The sequence below is a fragment of the Sinohyriopsis cumingii genome, chromosome 18, assembly GCF_028554795.1.
Source record: "Sinohyriopsis cumingii isolate HCF-2022 chromosome 18, ASM2855479v2, whole genome shotgun sequence".
Taxonomy (NCBI): Eukaryota; Metazoa; Mollusca; class Bivalvia; order Unionida; family Unionidae; genus Sinohyriopsis; species Sinohyriopsis cumingii.
In genome coordinates, this window is record NC_142978.1 from 85,987,142 (window position 1) to 86,010,807 (window position 23,666).

The 23,666-nt window shown below is 35.2% G+C and overlaps 1 protein-coding gene across 1 annotated transcript in view; it reads right to left on the reverse strand.

The window, feature by feature from the left end:
- LOC149777214 (uncharacterized) overlaps positions 1 to 17,650 on the reverse strand; it is a 54,182-nt gene extending 36,532 nt beyond the window's left edge. Inside the window, exons 1-3 of the mRNA XM_089941385.1 lie at positions 17,594 to 17,650; positions 12,197 to 12,425; positions 714 to 1,162 (exon numbers count right to left, since the gene is read on the reverse strand). Of these exons, the coding sequence (XP_089797511.1) occupies positions 714 to 1,162; positions 12,197 to 12,425; positions 17,594 to 17,596 (681 nt within the window). The 5' untranslated portion in view covers positions 17,597 to 17,650. The remainder of the gene's footprint in view (positions 1 to 713; positions 1,163 to 12,196; positions 12,426 to 17,593) is intronic.
- Positions 17,651 to 23,666: the final 6,016 nt, after the last annotated feature.

Genomic DNA, 23,666 nt, shown 5'->3' on the forward strand with positions numbered 1-23,666 from the left:
AAAGAACTATTACCGTCATCATCATCATCATCATTGTCATCATCGTCATCATCATCATCATCATCAATCAATCAATCAAGGGTCGCATGACACGTTGGTAAATATTGTCGGATATATACAAGTGAGACGAATTTACAACAAGCGCGAAGTGGGGTAAGGTGTTGTGCTGAAGAGTGAATTTAATCTTCTAAAGTTGGTCATACAGTCCATTCAAGGAATTTTCAGGAGTTTTTCTGATGTCATTACATCATGTGATTGGACAGCTCATTCATTTTCAGGTTCCTCCAGATATCGCTTAAGGTAACCCCGCTGTTTTCATACTTACAGCGGAGTCGGGTTTAAACAAGGTACGGATCATAATTGCATATTTAATTTACATATTAAACAAGAACAACACAAGAAATATTTCAGACAATCAACCAATGAAAAGTTATACCTTTTTTTAAAAAAATTTGATTGAAGCATCCAAACCCGCTAAAAGTTTATTATTCTGAGTCAATGCTGAGTGTATGAATTACGATGACATTTTACTGAAAATAGACGTCTGACACTGTTGCAAGATTGTACGTCGCAGAATGACTGTAACTGGCAATAATTCAGTTGCTTGACATGAAGAATAATTTTGCTGACAGTTTCTTTTTGTAAATATGAAAAAACTCAGTCGCTGCGTATAATTTTAAATTTTAAACATTATGAACACAAATTTAAATCACCTTGCTTCCAATATTTGCTTGAAGAGAAACGGTACACAGGATATTCGTGGGGTACATACTATATTCTTCAAACCCTGGGGACGTTAAATGTAGAAAATTGTCTACGACAGTAATACTTTCAGTTGTGGAGCACATCTCAGCAACGTTAGACACAAACGCAGGTACTGTAGATGAAAAGGCAGAAACTGGCGATGCTTGTGTTGAAGGCGTTAAAGAGATCGGAATCGTCTCAACTGTTGAATCAGTATTGCCAACTGATCCAGAAGGAGTATGATCTGTTGTTGTCATTAAAGGTAAGCTCGCCAACGAAGCATTCGTTGGAGTACTCCTCGAAGCTGATGATAATGTAGATAGTTCTATCTCTGTCTGTGAAAAGGGCGCGACCGTCGATGCCAAATTTGTGTTCGTGTCACTTGGAGAAGTTGATGTTGGTTGAGTATTTACATCAGCTGGATAGAATACAGAAAATCAAAATAAAATAATTCAAAGTGGGTTAATTTTTGACACTGTAAATCGTACTGGTTTAAACATATTTTATTACCTAAATCATGCAAACCATGTTGGGCTACAAGTTCTCACAACATTAGATAACTCCCTTCCCAGGGCTACGATTTAGCTTCAGCAGACTGAGTTGTAGATTCTGCAGTTTTCACAATAACAGTTAGTGTCATATCTGAAAGATGTATAATGAACCAATTAATCAGATCTGACTCTATTCCATACCTTTTAAGTTTATGGACAACACCATTATGCCAGACTCGGTCGAACCCCTTTTATACATAGCAAAATATTACACACGTTTCTTCCCCACGATCGAGTGCTTTCCAAATAATATTGTACATATGTATCAGCTGGTACACGGTTGGGTGATTCGGATGAAAGCCCGATTTAATATAATTTGACAGTAAGTTCAAGATAACATTTATAAAAAAATATGTATCGTTGCTTATAAAAACAAATATCAAGACACTGGAGATAGATTTTTACGGTGAAAATAGAACAACAACTTAAATGAATTCCGAGACAAGGTTTAGGTACGGTGGATGTAAATGTCAGATAAAATTAAATATGACACTCTTTTTGCTATTTGTATCATGCAGAATGGATACTAGTATTTATCAGAGACATGTAGGATTTTAAAAAACCCTGGATTAGCTGAAAACGTAACATTAAAAAAAAGTTTTACAAAGTATGGCAACGATGTATTTTCAGTTTATCTCTAGACAAGTCAGTTAGGATTCTTTCCTCATTTCTGTACGCGATACTGTATTTTGTAATACACCTTTAATACTATATACTATTACGACTCTATGGTCTTAAAATAAGTAATAGAAAAGAGCGAAAACCTACCAAAATTGTTTTCCCCCTCGAATACAGAGTGAAAATTTAAAAGACCTTACAGTATTGCAAATTAAATCCCAAATAGTCTAAAAGTTCTATCACCAGTACTAATTAATAAAATTATAATGGTGTTCGAAATAAGATCGAGCGCTGAAGGCGTTGATGTGCCTTTAGTCTTGAATGAACTAATATATCAGTAGCCTGCAGTGTGTGATGATATATAATCTTCCAATTAATCATATTAATATAATCAAATATGTCCTTATCTGAATTCGGTATAATTCCAAACTAAGATTTTGTCCAAGAATATTTAAACGTTCTTTGTATTTCCAGTGAATAATAATTTGAATAAATAATTTCATCCAAATCGAAATCTAAACACAACAGTAAGATTGATTCAGCCTAAAGATGTTAAAGCAAGAATTAATATTTTTAATGTAAAAAAGATTATATATAAAAAAACTGAGACACAAAAGAAAAGCTAGGATGTAGCACAAAAGAGTTCATTTCTAGAACACCTTAAATTGTTTTAAAAAATATAAGATTTGCACTAGAATTATAATAAGGAATGTGGTAAACATTAGGCAGGCTGGGTATCTTTATGGGAATACTAATGCCCTAGACCCAGACCCCAATAAATGTGTTTATTTACGTTGATAATAATCCTAATACTTAACCCACACTCAAAACATATTAGCTAGGTATTATTTGTTTAAAAAATGATGGGTTGTACTTAGGTACACAATTAACTCGATTTTGGACAAGTCCAAAATACAATTATATGTACCATACAAACATGGAGAAAAAACTAAGAACAATACAAATTAAATATACATTACAATACTGTGGATTTTGTCATACTTGTCTACACTATATACTATATATTTTATCATATATTTCTATACCCGATACTGTAGTCTTTATCATACATTTTTTATAATAGATACTGTAGTCTTCATCATACTGTATTAAACTTAGGGAATGTGAGATTTGTATTTACGTTTCCGTTTAAAGCTTTGTTAGGTTTTAACAATTATTTGTTGATTATATGGGAGTTGGTGTTGGAAAGATATTTCGCAATTCAACTTATTTGCCAATTTCGGGGAGCGTGCGTCATAAATGTACAGTTTTCATGGAGCATCCGTCATAATGTACAGTATTCACGAGGCTTTGTGACAGCATGGATTATTTTCGTAAAATGGACCCTCACTAATATGTTGGCACAGGGAATTGTCTGGATTCTTTAGGTATACGTATTTAGTAATTTTAGATAGGAATAATTCTTTTTGTTTGGCACAGGGAATATGAGATAGGAATAATTCTTTGGTGTTTGGGTCGTGTTTTGCATTGCGTGGCGTGAATTATTAGTATTCAGCTTGGAAAGAATTAATACAAAGTAACAGAAATACGAAACAATATAAACCATGCAAGTGTGAAATTAGAGATTCGTGATGTATGATCATTATATGCTTAGAGAAATATGTCTGTGTTATTTGCGCATTTAAGCTACCTTCAGTTGACAACGACTGTTGTCTTGAGGGCCTTGGAAATAACTTTCTATACTAGATACTGTATTTTTTACATTAGATACAATAGTTTTTGTCATACCTTTTATACTAGATAATGTAGTTTCTGTCATAACATTTTATACTAGATACTGCATATTCTGTCATAACTTTTTATATTAGACACTAGTTTCTGTCATACCTTTTTATACTACTGTATTTTTATCGTATCCTTTTATACTAGATAGTGTAGTTTCTCTCAAGCCCTTCACATACTAGATACTGGACTGTAGTCAAACCTTTTCAAACTCGATAGTGTAGTTTCTTTCATGCCTTTTTATACTACATAATGTATTTTTATCATACCTTTTTGTACTAGATACTGTAGTTTCTTTCATAACATTTTATACTAGATACTGTAGTTGAAGTCATGCCTTTTTCATGCTAGATACTGTTGTTTCTGTCATACCTTTTATACTAGATACTGTAGTTTCTGTGATACCTTTTTCTACTAGATACTGTATTTGTATCGTACCTTCTTATTCTAGATACTGTAGTTTCTGTCATAACATTTCATACTAGATACTGTAGTTTCTGTCATAGCTTTTTATACTAGGTACTATATTTCTTATTGTACGCTTTTAATGCTAGATACTGTAGTTTATGTCATAACATTTTATACTAGATACTGTAGTTTCTGTTATGCCTTTAATAATAGATAATGTAGTTTCTGTCAGACCCTTTTATATTAGATACTGTAGTTTCTGTCATACATTTTTATACTAGATACTGTATTTTCTGTCATACCCTTTTATACTAGTTACTGTATTTTCTGTCATACCCTTTTATACTAGTTACTGTAGTTTCTGTCCTAACATAATTGTGGTTTAAATGCTTTTTATGACGCAGATTTGGTGAGTGATGAGCCTGACAATGCAAACAAGGCAGATCTATGCTCGCAACCTCAGTACACGAGTACACAGAATGTTGATAATACATGTTTTGACAGAGATGCCCAAGATTTGAGTCACCGTTGTAACAGCCCAACATATCAAGATGTCATATCTCAGGTTCCCAATCAGGACTATATTAGAAGACTTGATCAGGAACTAGATAATCTACCCAGAGACATGTATATTGAGAAATTGCTAGAGGTTTCACACGACAGTGAAGATATTGTAACCTGGTACAGGTCAGTTTTATTTAGTAGAGCACGAGGTTTTCCTGGCTGTCCATCTGGATATTTGGTTGTTAGAAAAAACAGAAATGGTGTAAGTAGTTTAATAAAATATGCAAGGGATTGTTATTCTTTAGCTATATTTATAAAAGGGGATCCTTGCGAGATCGATTCTATTTTTAGCAAGAAGAAATCAAACCCTAATGTACAAGCTGAACATTGTGAACATGACGATGAACATAGCTCAGGGCAAGCAGAACAAGTGATTAATTCAGCAAGACTCTCGCTAGCGGAAATCAAGAGTGATTGCGGTCATCTACAACAAACTGTCGTTTCGCTCAGAGAAGAGATTATATCTCTGAAGGCAACCCAAATCACATTGGTGAATATGAATGACCTTAATGCATTCCGTGCTGATGTAAACAATAAGGTACAGGCACAATCTCAAACAATAGAACTGCTCCGTAATGAGATTACGTCACTGAAAACTACTCAAAGCGTGTTGATGAAAGAAAATGAAACTCTCCACACCATCACCGAGCAACTTAGAGTTAAGCTGATGAAATCTTTGAGTAAACCCATGTCTTATGCGGATGTCGTTCGCACGAATAGTCCAGCTGTAAGTAACCTATCATGTAGTCCCAATGGATGTGGTGATAGCTCTCCATCAGTTGCTGCTCAGAACAAGATTCATGTGTCTAACTGTTCATCTTCCGTCTTGATCGACTCTAACAAAACTGGTTGCGATACACACTGCCGCCTATCAAGTGAATCTCAGAACAGAACTGCAGTGTCCAACTGTTTGTCTCCCGTGTTGGTTGAGGCTGACGACTCTACACCAGGTACAACGGCAGTGGAGTCACGAACCGGTGTAACGGCCCAAACAACTATGGAAAAGAGTGGGGTCAGTGCTCTGCAAACTCTGGTTTCAAAAAGTTCGGATATAATTTCACAGACTTTCGTTAGAAGACATATCGCCCCCTTCGATGGAAATATCCCACAGATTTATAAAGCCAGTGTTCATCCTGATGTGACAAATGTTGTACGCACACCCATTCAGAATCAAAATAAACTGTTAACTTCGACTTCGACCAGGATAGAGAACGCTAGGCATCCGATTACTAGCAACAGTAATGTGAAAGGTATAGACTTGAAAACCCCTCCTAGCAAGATACCTACCGTTATTGGGGGTCAGGTAGAAAGACCTAGATCATTTGGTAAATCAGGTTTAGAAATAGGTTCAGAGAGTATTGTTGGACATGAGGATGTTGATGACAAAAATGAGAATGTTGTATTTGAAGGTGTAGTTAGACGTAGAACAAGGCGCTTTTATGTGGGTGGCATTGGCGTCAAATCTACTGCTGAAGGCCTCGGTAAATTCTTGAAACAATACGATATAGATCCGTTATCCATAAAGTTTATCCACAGTAGACGTAATTGTCTATCGGCCAAGCTGACTGTATATAATTCAGACTGCGACACTGTTGAAAATGATGTAACATGGCCAAAAGGTGTTTATGTAAGAAGGTGGTATGGGAATCAATCTTGGCGAGACAGGTTTAGCAATCGCGATCAGGAGGCAAATGAAGGTGCAGGATGCGATATTCTGTGACTAGGGTGACAGTTAATTGTTCATAAATTTGCCATTATGTTCTGTCGTAAGTTAATGTGTTTTGTCATCTTTGTCATTTTAGTCCTGCTTTCACGATGCATAAGTATTAATATGCCTATATTGCAAGTTAATATGAATCTTAATATACTGACCTGGAATGTTAGAGGAATTATGTCCTCTGCTCTTAGCTTTAGTGCAATGCTGGATAAATATAATGTTGACGTAGCTTGCGTAACTGAACATAAACTATTACAGCACATACTTCCATTTTGCGATACTATTCATTCTGATTATAAATGCACTGCTAAGGCAGAGGATATTTCCTCTAATTGTATGTTAATAAAATGTGGTAAAGGAGGAGTTGCAATCTTCTGCAAAACTTCTCTCATGAGATATGCTAACTTTATAGATGAAGTTAATAGTGACAGAGTTGTTGGCATAGAATTCAAATTTCCTGATATGCAAAATGTATATATTTTTTGTGTATATATGCCGACCCTATTATATGGCATAGATTGTTACAAAGCGCAAATTGAGTTGATTCAAAATCTCTATGATCAGTACTCACAGCTGGGGGACGTGTATTTTACTGGTGATTTCAATGCAGTAGCTGAACCAGCCACTTTCAGAGATTACAAAGATAGAGTATTTCATGAGTTCTTGCGATATAATAATCTAGTGAGTGCTGGACATTTAATAATATGCACTGGTTCCCGCTAAACGTTCACCCCAGCAAGAACGATGATTGATCATTTTGTACTGTCGGATCAATGCATAGGTAGATTACGAAGTGTGCACATTGTTTCAGATCACGAAGAGCACGCGATATCTGACCACCTCCCTATCCTTACTTCCCTTCGTACAGTGACCTGTGGGAGAGACTTCAGACAGTCTATGAAGAGAAACAACATAGCCTGGAATAAATTAAACGCTGATATCTTGAAAAACTATCAATCTGAGCTGGACCTTCGCCTGAAAACTTCAGATATAGATACTATTTCGGACAATGTTGATAGCTTTTACCAGCACATTGTTAATGCAATACAGCAGTCAAGCGACATCGCGCTTCCAAAGTCTAAATTCAATTATCATGCCAAACCATATTGGTCAAATGAACTCAAAGAAGCACATAAACTTCAAAGACAAGCTAGGTATACTTGGATAAATGAGGGAAGACCGAGGGGTAGTCAATTTAATTCTTACAGAGAATATAAAGATAAGAAGAGAGACTTTAGAAACGTTCAAAAACTGGCTGTGGAAAAATATATGGGGGAGGTGTATGAAGAAATTGAAAAAGCACATGAATGCGATGTAAGACACTTTTGGAAAATGATCAACATTAAGAGAGGGAACAATACAAATTTTTGTCAGGAACTATCAACTGATGGAGTTTGTGTCCGTGATGATGATTCCATCGCAAATGGCTTTGCTAGATACTATGAGGACATTCACACGCCGAATTTAAACCATAGTTTTGACGGAAACTTTTATGAATTTATAGAGAGAGAATTAAATCGGGGTCTACAGGACGAAGTAAGCCATATCGAGGCCTTACAGACCAGTATCAGTTTAAATGAAGTAAGAGAAATCATTAAAGGTCTAAAGAAATCAAAAGCATCGGGCCATGATCAAATTTGCAATGAACATTTGATCTATGGCAGCGACTACCTCATCGAGTGTATGACAATTTTATTTACTCGGATGATTGATCAATCTTACATACCTGTAGATTGCAAAAAAGGGTTAGTAATACCACTGTACAAAGGTAACAGAAAATCAAAGAACTCCCTCGAAAGTTACAGGCCTGTTACTTTACTGCCTGTTATCTACAAAACCTTTGAGAAAATTATTCATGAACGTTTGGTAACTTGGCTCAAAGATACTAATTCTAGTATACCCAGTTCACAACAACATGGTTACCAAAAAGGTTTAGGCTGCACAACAGCGAGTTTTGTGCTGTTGCAATCAGTACAATATAATGTAAACATGGGTTCACGGGCTTTTGCTGCTTTTCTTGATACAAAAAAGGCATTTGATACCGTGTGGCACGAAGGACTGCTTTTTAAATTATTCACGTTGGGAATTACGGGTAAATCCCTTTTGATATTTTTTAACATGTATACAAATTTACAGAGTAAAGTTCTTGTAAATGGGCAATTTTCAGATTGGTTCTCAATTGGCCAAGGAGTGAGACAAGGGGGTGTTTTGTCAACCTTGATGTACACAATATTTATAAATGACTTGCTGCTACAGTTAGAAAATAGTGGATTTGGAGCAAAGATTGGATCCTTAGCTGTGGGAAATCCAACCCTAGCTGATGATATTTCACTTTTGGCTATATCTCCTAGCAATCTACAAAAGCTGTTAGATATAGCATCCGATTACAGTAATAAGTGGCGATTCGAGCTTAGTGTTACAAAGTCATACATTATCATTTTCGGACCCCAATACAAGAATTTTATCAATATGAAATGGTATCTTGGCCCGTCATGTTTGCCGGTCACCGATTCGGCAACACACCTGGGTCACCGGATTAACTCAAAGCTGACGTCGCATGACGCAATACTCGATGCATGCAAGAAAGGAAAAAAATCTTTTCACGGTCTGTTTGGTATTGGCATTAAACCGAATGGTTTAAATCCTTTGGTTGCTGCAAATGTAATTAAAAAGGTAATTTTCCCTTCAATGTTTTATGGAAGTGAATTATGGTGTAACATTTCAAAAAGTGACCTCGCTTTATTGGATAAAACTCTGAGGTATTTTGCCAAACATTTACAAGGTTTTCCAATACATACAAGATCAGACATTGTCCTGGGAATGCTAGGATGGACATCAGCGCAGTCCGAAATTGATAGAAGAAAATTGATGTTTTTACACAGATTGTGTTTGATGCCTAACAATGTACATACTAAACGTGTGTTTAACGTTGCGTTATTTCACTTCATTCTGAGCGGATGCATGTCAAGCTGCGGGTTAATTTCAAATTTATATTATACCTCAAAGAAGTTTGACTTGCTCGGGTATCTAACTGATTATTTACATCTTTCTGAAATTCCAGATAAACATAATTGGAAAGAAATTGTAAGGTCAAAAATTGTTGATCTTGAAAATAGCCTCTGGAGAGTTCGTATGTCTAATCAAGCAGATTTTGATAGATTCTCTTCGATACACGAATACTTACGACCTGCCTCAGTGTGGCAGTCGGCTAAAACTAGACAACACACTAAGGTATTTACATATGTAGCTAAACTATGGGCTGCTGTTCCACAAACACAGCTTGATATGTGTATTAGATGTGGAATGTTTATACAGACTTGATACTTCATTGTTGTGTTAGTTGTCCTTATATGTCGAACTTTCGAAATTCTTTCTGGGATTTCCTTACTGATAAATTTCCCCTGAGCCTGCACATTACGTTATTTAATGCAGAAGATGAGCTGCAACTACAATATCTTTTAGGTAAAAGGTTACCATCAGGAGTAATCGACAAAGAAAACTCCAAGCTATTCGTCCTGTATGCAGCATACTTTGTCATGCAGTGTGCAGCTATCTTCTGTAAATAAGGTACTGAAACTTGCAACTTATGAGTTGACGAACACTTTGTTGATTGATATTGTGTAAGAATTTGTATTCCAATATAGAATATTTTTTTTTTTTTTTTTTTTTTTTATATTTATTGATTGTATTCAGATGATTTATTCTTATATCATGTAATCTTCCATGGAAGGAAATAAAGATGATGATGATGATGATGATGATGTCATAACTTTTTATATTAGACACTAGTTTCTGTCATACCTTTTTATACTACTGTATTTTTATCGTATCCTTTTATACTAGATAGTGTAGTTTCTCTCAAGCCCTTCACATACTAGATACTGTACTGTAGTCAAACCTTTTCAAACTCGATAGTGTAGTTTCTTTCATGCCTTTTTATACTACATAATGTATTTTTATCATACCTTTTTGTACTAGATACTGTAGTTTCTTTCATAACATTTTATACTAGATACTGTAGTTGAAGTCATGCCTTTTTCATGCTAGATACTGTTGTTTCTGTCATACCTTTTATACTAGATACTGTAGTTTCTGTGATACCTTTTTCTACTAGATACTGTATTTGTATCGTACCTTCTTATTCTAGATACTGTAGTTTCTGTCATAACATTTCATACTAGATACTGTAGTTTCTGTCATAGCTTTTTATACTAGGTACTATATTTCTTATTGTACGCTTTTAATGCTAGATACTGTAGTTTTCGTCATGCCTTTTTATACTAGATACTCTATTTTATCATACCTTTTTGTACTAGATACTGTAGTTTCTTTCATAACATTTTATACTAGATACTGTATTTTTATCGTACCATTTTATACTAGATACCATAGTTACGTTCATAACATTTTATACTATATACTGTTGTTTTTGTCATCCCTTTTTCTACTAGATACTGTATTTGTATCATACCTTCTTATTCTAGATACTGTAGTTCCTGTCATACCTTTTTATACTAGGTACTATATTTTTGTTGTACCCTTTTAATGCTAGATACTGTAGTTTCTGTCATGCCTTTTTCATACTAGATACTTTAGTTTCTGTCATACCTTTTTATAATAGATACTGAAGTTTTCGTCCTGCTTTTTATACTAGATGCTGTATTTTATCGTACCTTTTTGTACTAGATACTGTAGTTTATGTCATAACATTTTATACTAGATACTGTAGTTTCTGTTATGCCTTTAATAATAGATAATGTAGTTTCTGTCAGACCCTTTTATATTAGATACTGTAGTTTCTGTCACACATTTTTATACTAGATACTGTATTTTCTGTCATACCCTTTTATACTAGTTACTGTAGTTTCTGTCCTAACATTTATACCAGATACTGTAGTTTTTGTCATGCATTTTTCATATTAGATACTGTAGTTTCTGTCATACCTTTTTATAATAGAGACTGAAGTTTCAATCATACTTTTTTAATACTAAATACTATATTTGTATCGTACCTTTTTATGCTAGATATTCTTGTTTCTGTCTTACGGTTTTATAATAGACACTGTAGTTTCTGTATTACCTTTTATACCAGATACTGTAGTTTCTGTGACACATTTCCATACTTGATACTGTAGTTTCTATCATATCTTTTTATACTAGATACTGTATTTTTATCGTACCTTTTCATACTAGATACTGTAGGTTTTGTCATAATATTTTATACAAAATACTGTAGTTTCTGTCAGTTCTTTTCATATTGGATACTGTTGTTTCTGTCATACCTTTTTATACTAGATAATTTAATTTCTGTCATATCTTTTTATACTAGCTACTGAATATTTATCTTACTTTTTTATGCTAGATAATGTAGTAACTGTCATGCCTTTTATACTAGATGCTGTAGTTTCTGTCATACCTTTTCCTACTAGATACTGATGTTTCTGTCATACCTTTATATACTAGATACTGTATTTTCTGTCATACCTTTTTATAATAGATACTGTAGTTTGTCATACCTTTTTATACTATATACTATAGTTTCTGTCATACCTTTTTGTACTAGATACTGTATTATCTGTCATACCTTTTTATACTAGATACTGTAGTTTATGTCATACCTTTTTATACTATTTACTATAGTTTTTGTCATACCTTTTTGTACTAGATACTGTAGTTTATGTCGTACTTTTTGGCATTAGATACTCTAGTTTCTGTCATACCTTTTATGCTAGATAGCGTATTTTCTGTCATACCTTTTACATATATACTGTAGTTTCTGACATACCATTTTATACTAGATACTGTAGATTCTGTCATAACATTTTATTCCAGATACTGTATTTTTCCATACCTTTAATTATGCTTATCTTGGCTTTGAATCCCGATTTGGGAATGCTATTATCAGAGACAAGCTTAAAAAATATTTCGTTTCCTGTCGAGATGAACGAATCTGGTAGAGATGTTCCGCATAGGTTTTTTATCATCTTTGTTGTTTCGTCTGCTCCATCAAACACTTGAAGACTGTCCCGACTACAGAGACTGTTACCCGCGATGTCAAAATGCATAAATTCAATTTTCATCTGCAATTCAGAGAAAGATGTTTAAAGAGAATTATACAATGAGATACCTAATTATTTTGTTGCGATATTCTAAACATTCTTGCACCAGGAAAGTCATGATATTCACAATGTATATATGTGGCAAGTTCACAATGTGTTACGACTCTACGGTCACAAACTATGTCACAGAAAGACGGAAATCCAACACGTTTTGTAGAACATAGCAAATAATTTAATTATCAAAGTTATAAATGCTGAAGTGAGACGAACTTATACTACTATGAAGTGAATCCAAAATAATCCTGTAAAAGATTTATGAAAGTCCAAAATAATGAAAAGTTCCGTATAAATGTAAAAACCGGAAATGAACTGGTCCTTCAAGAATCGTGACCTTGTCAAGATGGCGTCATTCAGAAATCCTTTGAATCATTCACAACAGATCGAGAAAAATATTATAGTCCAAATAATGAGCACTAAACAGTCCAAAGAAATGGTTTTCCTCTCCAATAATAACTCAGTACACCATTAAACACGCCTGCAAACTTACAACAGGAACATAAGAAATGAGGTTGACTCCAAAATCGAAATGAATCTGATTGCTCAGTTCTTTCCTTATATACAACCTCTATTGGGACTATGTTTCCCAATATACTTCACGTGACGGATCTTACTACTCATTTTCCTCGAACTTGCCTATTCATGTGACCTATTACAACGAATGGGAAGCTACTGAATTCCTCCAGAATCGTCTAAACCACATCAGTCAATGAAACATTAAGCCCAAACTGACATAAAGTCTTATTAGCAAGATTATTATTAGTAATTGGCAACACATACATCAACATCCATTTATAGATCCTATGTAATTTTAAGCTCTCAATAGACTCAAATCACGAAGGCAAAATCTAACTAAAGATATTCTGTACGATTTAAACCGTGAATACAAACTGTAAAAAAATTGTTTAAAAAAATCATGTACCAGGAGTTACAAAAAATATAGATATACATCATATATAATATAATGTGTTATGTATATTCAATTTAATTTATATTTGATTTAATGTAATTGTTTGAGTGTTAGTTGTACATTTTTTAATATTCCATTAGATGTTATAGTAATGAAATTTTGTTTACTGGAATTTGACATTTTCCAGAAATTACTTTGACCTGACTGTTTTTTTTTACACAACTAATAATAAACTTTGTATCTTTATGCTGACCTAGTTCCAGACCTTGATAATGAATTAGTAACAGTTGGAGTAATATTATTTTTCGTGGTACAACAAAGAACAGAATACATATCAGTACTAGACTGGCTATAGCACACGTCATCGCCTTCCATTTTGGATTTCGTCGGGACTCGAACTCAAATTCACTAGAACATTTTATTAATAGGACTTCTAATTTTTATTTCTTGGATTATTCTTGGATTATTTTTGGATTTGATTCTTAACACCGTAAGTTCATTTCCTCATTTTTGCCCTGTTTTTCCTAGGGAAATAAAATATATATTAAATTTTATAAAGCTTGATGTCTTCATATTTTTCTTGTTACTGTTTATGAGAGCCTAAACATGTAACAAAGAAAATTGGGGTTGCTCGCCCATGGATATATGAATTTTGGGTAAATATTTCAGGAAACATTGTTTTTTAAAATTTAATTCCCCAAGTTTTTCAATTTTTTTTTAAAATGCCAAATATTATTTTACAATTTTAAAATTTTTAGTGAAATCAGCAAGCTTAATTACAATGTCATCAAACGTCGATATCTTTCTTTCAAGTCCTACCCAGAAACAATTAGACCTTTTGAAAAAAGATGAATTGATTCAAGATGCCAGAAAATATGATCTTTTTGAGGCACAAGCGTCTAAAACGAAGCAAGAAACAAAAATATTTTGGACCAGTATTTGGTAGAAAAGAACGTTTTGGATAACAGTGTTTTGGTTTCGATCAGTAAGTCTGTATCAGATTCTGATAAAAAAGTAAAGGAATTACAATTAAAATACAAGATGGATTTGGAGTTGAGGAATCTGAAACTTTCGAAAGATAAAGAAGAAAAACAAAAGCAGTTGCCGTTGCAATTGGAGAAAGAAAAATAACAAACGAAATTAGAAAAAGAGAAAGAACAAATATTGTTACAAAAAGAAGAAACACGAACCCAGATACAATTTGAGAAAGAGGAGAGAAAGAGACAGGAAAGAGAAAAAGAAAAACAAATGCAATCACAATTTGAGAAATTGGAGAGAGAGAGACAGGAAAGAGAGAAAGAAAAACAAAGGAAATTAGATCAGGAAGAAAGAAAGACAGACAAATGCAGTTACAAAACGAGCAAATGCATTTACAATCGGAGAAGGATGAAAGGGAATTTCAAATTCGGATAATAGAAATGGAGCTGGCAAGTGAAAAGCACATTCCCACTTCAAATACAAATTTAAGTTTTGAAGTTGAAAAGAATATTAGGTTAGTGCCCCCTTTCAGAGAAAGAACAGTACACAAATATTTTACTCGTTTTGAAAACGTTGCTGAACATTTGAAATGGCCAAGGGAGCATTGGACTCAGTTATTACAATGTGTACTTATTGGTAAAGCTAGTGATATTTACCATTCAGTATCACTTCATGGCTCTGGTGGCCTAGTGGTTAGAGCCTCCGCCTAGATGCGGGAGGTCGTGTGTTCGATCCCCGGCCGAGTCATACCAAGGACTTATAAAAATGGTACTAAAAGCTGCCTCGCTTGGCGCTCAGCATTAAGAGGTTAGTGTTAGGACTGGTCGACCTGGTTTCAGGATAATGTGAATGGGTGGGACATCATGATACATGTCGCGGCATGATGCCCCAGTGCTATACATCACTATAAACTGTGACACTGCAGACATCGTAGCGATATGACTGAACATTGTTAAAGCTAAGTTAAAAGTCCAACTCACATCACACATCAAAACAGTGACTATGATGTGGTTAAGGAATGCATCTTAAGGGATTATGAGTTAATCCCTGAAGCTTATCGGCAAAACTTCAGAAACTATAAACAAGAAGCTGGACAAACTCCTGTCGAATTTGCTAGAGAAAAAGGGCAGTTATTTGATAGATGGTCTTTAGCCAAGGAAGTTGAACAAGAATATGAAAGTTCCAAACAAGTTGTATTACTTGAAGAGTTCAAGAACTGTGTCCGAAGTGACATTAAGACCTATGTTGACGAGCATAATATTGAAACATTGGAAAATGCTGCTTGTGCTGCTGATGAGTATTCTTTAACTCATTAAGTTCCTTTTGTAAATAAGACTTCTACTCAACAGTCTTCTGCCAGAAAAGTATTTCACCCTAATACAAGACCCTTAAAATTTCAATCTGGCACAACTTTTAAAAATCAGACTTCAGATCCACTTGATCTAAAATCCTTTTCTCTTCCTACGTGTACCTATTGTATGAAGAAAGGACACGTTATGTCTAATCGCTACAAATCGAAAAATAGGCATCAGAATCAAGACAGACCTATTCCAAATGCTCTTATTTCTAAGAGGTCAAGGTCACCGTCATGGTCATGTATTGAAAGCAATACATTTGGTGGGTCTAATAAACCCCAGTCTGATTTTATTATGGAGAATTATGAACCATTCAGTTTCGAAGGGTTCTGTATAACTCTTCGGTGATTCGGCTAATCCTACCCCTACTAAAAAATTTCAGGGACATAGTAGCAAGGTTACGGTGACCAGAGAGAAGATCCGTTATCTTGAATCGGCACAAGCGTTAGATCGAAGCGACATCACACGAAAGGTGCGAACAATGTCACGAGCTGTCAATTAACGAGGGCTGAAACATGGGAAGAGATAGAGACGTTGATGGCCGGGTATTCCGATGTGCTCACGGAGATACCAGGGAGAACGTCACTTGTCGAGTTCGGGTTAAAGCTGGTGGATGACCGGCCAGTTCAGCGGAAACCCTACCCTTTGCCCCACGAAAAACGACAAGTCGTAAGGGAAGAGTTTGAGGAGATGATTGCTCTGGGAGTGTTTCCCTTTTATCTATAAGATCTTATGAGATGAATATTTATAATGAAATATTTATATTTACCATCTCCACTTTCAAAGCAACATGGACATTATCTACGAATTTTATTTTTCTGCGGGTTAATCAGAGTAGGGGATCCCGTTGTCTGCTGTTTGGATCAAATGCATGATGTTGTACATATATTGCTGTAAACGTTATCGAACACTGAATCTGACAGATTAGAAAGCAACATTCCCCACACCCCGACTGCTGGTTACACTTGGAATAACAGCTGGCAAGTCTCGCGTATTTCCGCATTTTTGTTTTCTCACGTACAGCTTCATGGGTGTGCTTCTATCTCCCAGGGTGGATTTACTTGTATTAGATCGTTAAGGAAAGATGGGCTGCATTTCATTTTTGGAATCGTGATTTCCATTCTGCCATAAGTCAGAATCAGGACTGTCTATAAAATAAATTACCCACAGTGATTTTAAAAATCAGGGTCAGTGTCGCTATCTTGGATTCACTTGACTTACTACGTATTCAGAATACACGTGATTCGGTATCATACTTTTGATTGGCGAAAATAAAACGAAAAATCAGAATCAGGATGCTAACTAGTGATTCGGATTTTAATTGAATAAACCACATGGTCCATCTGTCATTCGTACAGTTAGCAGTAAAATAGATAGACCCATTTTTACATCAGGCAAAAGTAAATTATTTCTATTATATCATAACAATCATTTCCACAAGAGATACTGAAGCATCCTTATATATCCTTAACAATTTTTCAGTCATGTCGATACGATGTCTGCAGTGTGGCAGTTTATAGTGATGTCTAACACTGGGGCATCATGCCGCAGACACGTAGCATGATGTCCCCACCCAGTCACATTATCGTGACACCAGGCCGACCAGTCCTAACACTAACCTCTTAAAGCTGAGCGCCAAGCGAGGCAGCTGTTAGTACCATTTTTGTTAGCACCATTTTTGTTAGTCTTTGGTATGACTCGGCCGGGGTTCGAACCCACGACCTCCCTCTTCCGAGGTTGACGCTCTAACCACTAGGCCACCGGAGCGGTCATTATTATTATTATTATTATTATTATTATTATCATTATTATTATTATTATTAGTAGTAGTAGTAGTAGTAGTAGTAGTAGCAGTAGTAGTAGCAATAGTAGTAGTAGTAAAAACTTACCATAGAATGGTAATACAAAGAGAACTGCAATCAGCAGCATTTTGTTTTGTCTTGTTCTGCTAGATGAGGATTAAAGCAGATGTTATAGTTTACATATTACGTCATACTTACCATCTAGACCCAAATTAACGACGCGCATTTGTGGTGACGCTAAGTAGACTTTACGACTGGTTTTGACGACGAAGCCTGAGATGCATAGTGTGAAAGACATTTGAAAGCTTTAAAATTGCAAAGCAGAAAAATAAGAGTTATTTTGTGAATTCCAGCATAATGCAATGTTCAGGATGTTTTCTGTTGTATAAGTATGGAAGATGGTCATTATGACATATACGGTGTGTGTCATTCAATGACCTGATTATTATCAGGCGAATGACTCGTATGTGTGCACGGTGCATCTTTCGTACTTGATAAGATTATGCACTATCTACGATTTTCGTTCTAGAGTTATTTTTGATGTAACTTGATGACCTTGTCTCAGACTAAAATTATTTCAATTAAAATGTACATTTCTAAAATGTTGCACCTCTTTTCCTCATGAATCCGAGTGACACAATTATTTTCATAGTAACAGACTTGTAGAAGAATTTGTATCATTAAGAATGGATAAGACCGTCTCCCCCAAGTTAAAAATGAAACACAGACTAATTTTGCAAGCATGCTGTCAAAGATTTTTGCATGTATATCCGATTGATATTGTGTGTAAATTATCCACTGTCATTGGAAATGGTAGCATAAAAAGATTCGAATTGAATAGGGCAATTAAGACATTAAATAATTTTAACTGTACACATGTCCGTTCTCTGACTTTTCAGTCCTGTATTTTAGATGGAGGGGGGCATGGTGATGCAAGGCTCAAAACACGAGTGTTGAAGTATGGCGATGTAATGTTCAAAAAATGGTGCTTGGGGTATGGCAATGTAATGGTGTAATAGAGAGTGGTGTTTAGCGTGCTCAAAAAAGATGTGAAGTCAGTTTTTTCATGCGACTGTGCTGAAATAGGTTGGGGTGGGTGTGGTTTTAATTTATTTATTACCCCAACCAAAGCCACTCCGGCAACTAAATATTGACTTGGGATTAATGCGATTTTGATTCGATAACCCAACCTTGAGTGCATAAGGGGTTTGGATGGGATTGCTTTGGTATTTTACAATACATTAACATATGAATGTAATGCAAAGGCAATTGGAGTAAAGTGCTATGCCCAAAGACACCAGAGTAGCTGAACAAAACTGATCTACTGACAGAATTTGGACCCGAACCTTTCTGGTCTGCTGTCCAGCGGCTAACCAATGAGCAATCTTACAATACGAAACGGACGCCCATATTCGACCGCTATAAAGAAGGTGATGAGGGGATTTTCCTTCTTAACCTGATTGACTGAATGTTTTTTGACTTAATCTTTTGAACCACACGGCAGTAATCATTTTATCGCTTTAGATCCTTTGTATCTAGTTCGCTACCGTGCTCCCAATCTCGCTAACAAGACAGAGACAGTAGACTTTACATAGATACAGTGGCTGACATTTATCTGTGAAGATTCCACACGTTAAATAACATACTAAAGCACACCGATAACTCATAAGCGTGTGCACAATCACAAAGCAATGATATACCTACATTATTATTTTCTTGCAAACTTTATTGTTGATTTATGCTGTGTCAAACATTATTGCTGATTTATGCTATGTCAAACGTTATTGCTGATTAATGCTATTGCTGATTCGTGCTATGTCCAACATTATTGCTGATTTATGCTATGTCAAACATTATTGCTGATTTATGCTATGTCAAACATTATTGCTGATTTATGCTATGTCAAACATTATTGCTGATTTATGCTATGTCAAACGTTATTGCTGATTCATGCTATTGCTGATTCATGCTATGTCCAACATTATTGCTGATTTATGCTATGTCAAACATTTTTGTTGATTTATGTTATGGCAAACATTATTGCTCATTTATGATGTGTCAAACATTATTGCTGATTTATGCTATGTCAAACATTATTGCTGATTTATGCTATGTCAAACATTTTTGTTGATTTATGCTATGTCAAACATTATTGCTGATTTATAATGTGTCAAACATTATTGCTGATTTATGCTATGTCAAACATTATTGCTGATTTATGATGTGTCAAACATTATTGCTGATTTACATTATGGCAAACATTACTGTTGCATGGTATGACAAACATGCTGGTTGCATAAAGTCAGTTGGTTGCCTACTTCCATTCAATTATAAAATAACTTTTACTTTTAAAAATAAAGAAAAAACACGTTTTAGTTTTGATATTCAAAATATTATGACAACTGTCCAAACCATTTATCCAGTGATCTTTATGTTTATTGGGAAGAACAATTTATAATAAGTGTATAATAATTTACTGTAAGATTCAATCTAAAGTATTGAACTTATCTGAATATTCATTTAATGTCCATCTTTTTTTTCTCTCTCTCTCTCTCTCTCTCTCTCTCTCTCTCTCTCTCTCTCTCTACTTATTTATGTCTCTTTTTATTTATGTATTTCAAATTTCAACCCAACCGACAGTAATGCAAGCCTGAGATCCACGTCAACTCCTCCAGTGCTCAAAAATCGATGTTAATGCATTCATGCAATAGTTTATGTCCGAGAAACAAAATTATCGTAGCTCAGATGTGTACTTTCTTAAATGGGTTCAAATCGAAATATGTCAAAGTTTATTAGCTGTCTGTCTGTCTGCCTGTCTGTCTGTCTGATTCTCTCTCTCTCTCTCTCACATGTATGTGTGTTTGAAATACTCAAGTTTACTACTTTTTCTGAAGGTCTCCTACTGTAAGGCCTTCTTCAAATGATATTGATTAATCAAACTGACTCACACAGGCATATGCCAGTATCTGTACAAACAGACTCACACAGGCATATGCCAGTATATGTACAAACAGACTCACACAGGCATATGTCAGTATATGTACAAACAGACTCACACAGGCATGTGTCAATATATGTACAAACGGACTCAAACAGGCATATGTTATTATATGTACAAACAGACTCACACAGGCATATGTCAGTATATGTACAAACAGACTCACAGGCATATGCCAGTATATGTACAAACAGACTCACACAGGCATGTGTCAATATATGTACAAACGGACTCAAACAGGCATATGTTATTATATGTACAAACGGAATCACACAGGCATATGTACAAGCGAAATACGCCCTTCCCTTGACATTGATGACACGAATTCCATGACGTATATTTACGATGTACACAAAAGCCATGTAGATTTCTACTAACTAAAGGTTATGGTTGTAATCTTGGTAAATACCTGAGTCAAAAGACATGCTGCATTTCCGTGAGTTAAGATGGTACCGCTTTATTTGCATTAGTGAGTTATTCGTGACCTTTGGTAGATTTGTGGGTTTCGTGACTAGTTTTGACTTATGTCAAATCCAACACCACGTTCACGTCGCTATACTTCACGTGTCTAAGGTCTATTTGCTGATGTACTGTCCGACAGTATCCGTACATTCCAGGCTCCGATGATGAGTGGCGTTACCTTTGTCTTTTTGTGAGATTCCCATCAGCCGCAGTATGCAGATCATGGTTAATGTGACGCAGGCAACGCTTCGGGCACCTTATCTAGCCCCTTCTTCGTACTACGAAAATGAGCAGTGTGATCATAAATACGGCTGCTCTGTAGTTCAGGATGGTCCTAATTCACCTGATCCGACGCCCTTCTCCGTCCATGAAAATACCTGTTTGGCCGCCTGCTAGACCAGAGAGGACTTTCCACAGGGAGCCGGGTGCAGCAGTCCACTCTTGGTGAACAGTCATAGGTAGAACCTACAACTGTTACATTCGGCAGCAGGCATAGCCTGACTTGACCAATAATAATAATAATAATAATAATAATTCATTCCCAACAAAAATCGAACCAGGTCCCTTATTCATGGCACACACCGCCTTGCCTCAACGCACAGACCCCGTACCTCTTCACTACTCTCAGTCTCCGCCATGATTTATTTTTAGAGCGTGTTATATGGAGGCATAATTTATTAATTTATTAATTATTTTAATTAATTTATCTTAATCAGCGCATGGCCCCAATAACACCAGTGGGACCATTTTGCGGTAATAATGCGTAGCCCTTTTCAAGATGAATTTGCACATGGCTGTAAAGAACCATAATTAGGGACAAATATGTCACGTTGACGCTGACGTTAACACTGATACTGACGTCAACAGTGATGCTGGAGTTCACATGGACTTGGACGTCAACGCTAATGCTGACGTTCACACTGACGCTGAAGAGTTCTTATAAAGAAAATGCTTTATGAATCATTCGAAAACATGACGATATGGCGTATTTCTGTGTATATGATGCTTCGTATGGATCAAAGCGAAGACAATCCATAAAAAAAATCGAAATCACCTACATGGTGAGAATCTGACATGCGCTGATAAAAGTTCACGTTCTGGAGACCTTTGGAATAATTATCGTGATTCCGCCGATGTTATAAATACCGCTGTCCTGGCTCGTGTATAACGCTCACGCAAATGCGATAAGCACGTACCCAAATCTAGTGTGCTCGGATTAATTGATGTTGTCGAGCATTTGGTCAGTTTCAGAAAATAATAAATTAATCAATTGCAATTTAAGTGATCAATGTTGCATAATTTGAGTTCTGCTCTTTTTGGACGTCTAAGGCTGTTAACAAACAGCTTGGTTTTGGCAAGACGTGATGCCCATATTTCTCGATTAATGGTCGATTGTCGATTAATTAGCACAATCGTATGATCGATCTAGAATGCTATCATATTCTCGACACCATTTTAGCCTACACATGCAAATCTGGACCTACACACGGTTTTTGCGTATATCATAGACACTAATCTTCACGCATCTTTTGCCACGGCAGATATGTGTTAATGTAGGGCAAATTTCGGTTTTGTGTTATACATGTCATAAACGGTTACTCTAGAACTTTTGACCAAGGCTTCATACGTTCTAGAATAGCTATTGTTAATAAGATTATCAGCTTGCAAAGAATAACCATACCCTATCATTATCGATAAAAGAAATGTTTCCCACCATGTCGTATATATAGGTGTAATCATTTGCGGGGTTTACCATCTGATTGAATACGATCAAGCTTAGTAAATTCAGCCTAAATTTTCGGAAAGCAAGTTGTGTTAAAATGAATGTAATTTCAATACAAAAATGTAATTGCGTTTGAAAGGTTAAATTACAGTAAAATGTGTCAGAAATATGTATTTTACTCTGAGCACCGTCATCTGACTTTGTAACTAAAGCTTTATGGTTAAGATTCAAAACTGAGTCTCAGTAAAGAATTATTTGCAACAATTCAATAAAGATCTAATTTTTTATGTCAATGACCTGTACATCTGAGTTATACTTCATGTTGTTTTACAGTCTAGCAAATAAAGGCACCCTCGTGCTGCATATCGGCTTTTAATTGTTCACGACCTCACACGTGGATTACAGAGCGAGATCGCCCACGATAGTATTTAATTTAAAATAATTCTCGTTAAAATAAGAAACGTTTACATTCCATGGAGGTCTTTAGACCAAATAATAAAATGTAAAAATAAATAGATTACTAGTACTACAACGACGATAATAATGATAATATTAGCAATGATAATGAGCAGAAACATGTTAGCGGTATTTTTAGTGGTTGCTTTTATTATTGTCATTGTCTAGTCAAGATGTCTAATTCCCTGTTTTGTGCCTGAATACAGTCCATTTCCAGGAAGGGAGTAGACATTTTACTCTATAGTATTTAGGTGAAAATTTGTTTGGTAGTTATAAATATTTTAAAGAAATATATATCAATCAGTCCATATACAATTTCAATATTTATGAAATTTAAACAAAATTTGTTTTCTGTTTCGTAAGTATAATAAGCTAAAAATGAAGAAAAAATTTACAAGTATATCTTGTTCCACTACGTAACAAAATATCTACAATCGGCAGGTAATTCAATTTTTTATAGATAAAAGTCAGTGTAAATAAGTGACAATTAGAATGTAACATTTACTATTGTGTTACACTGA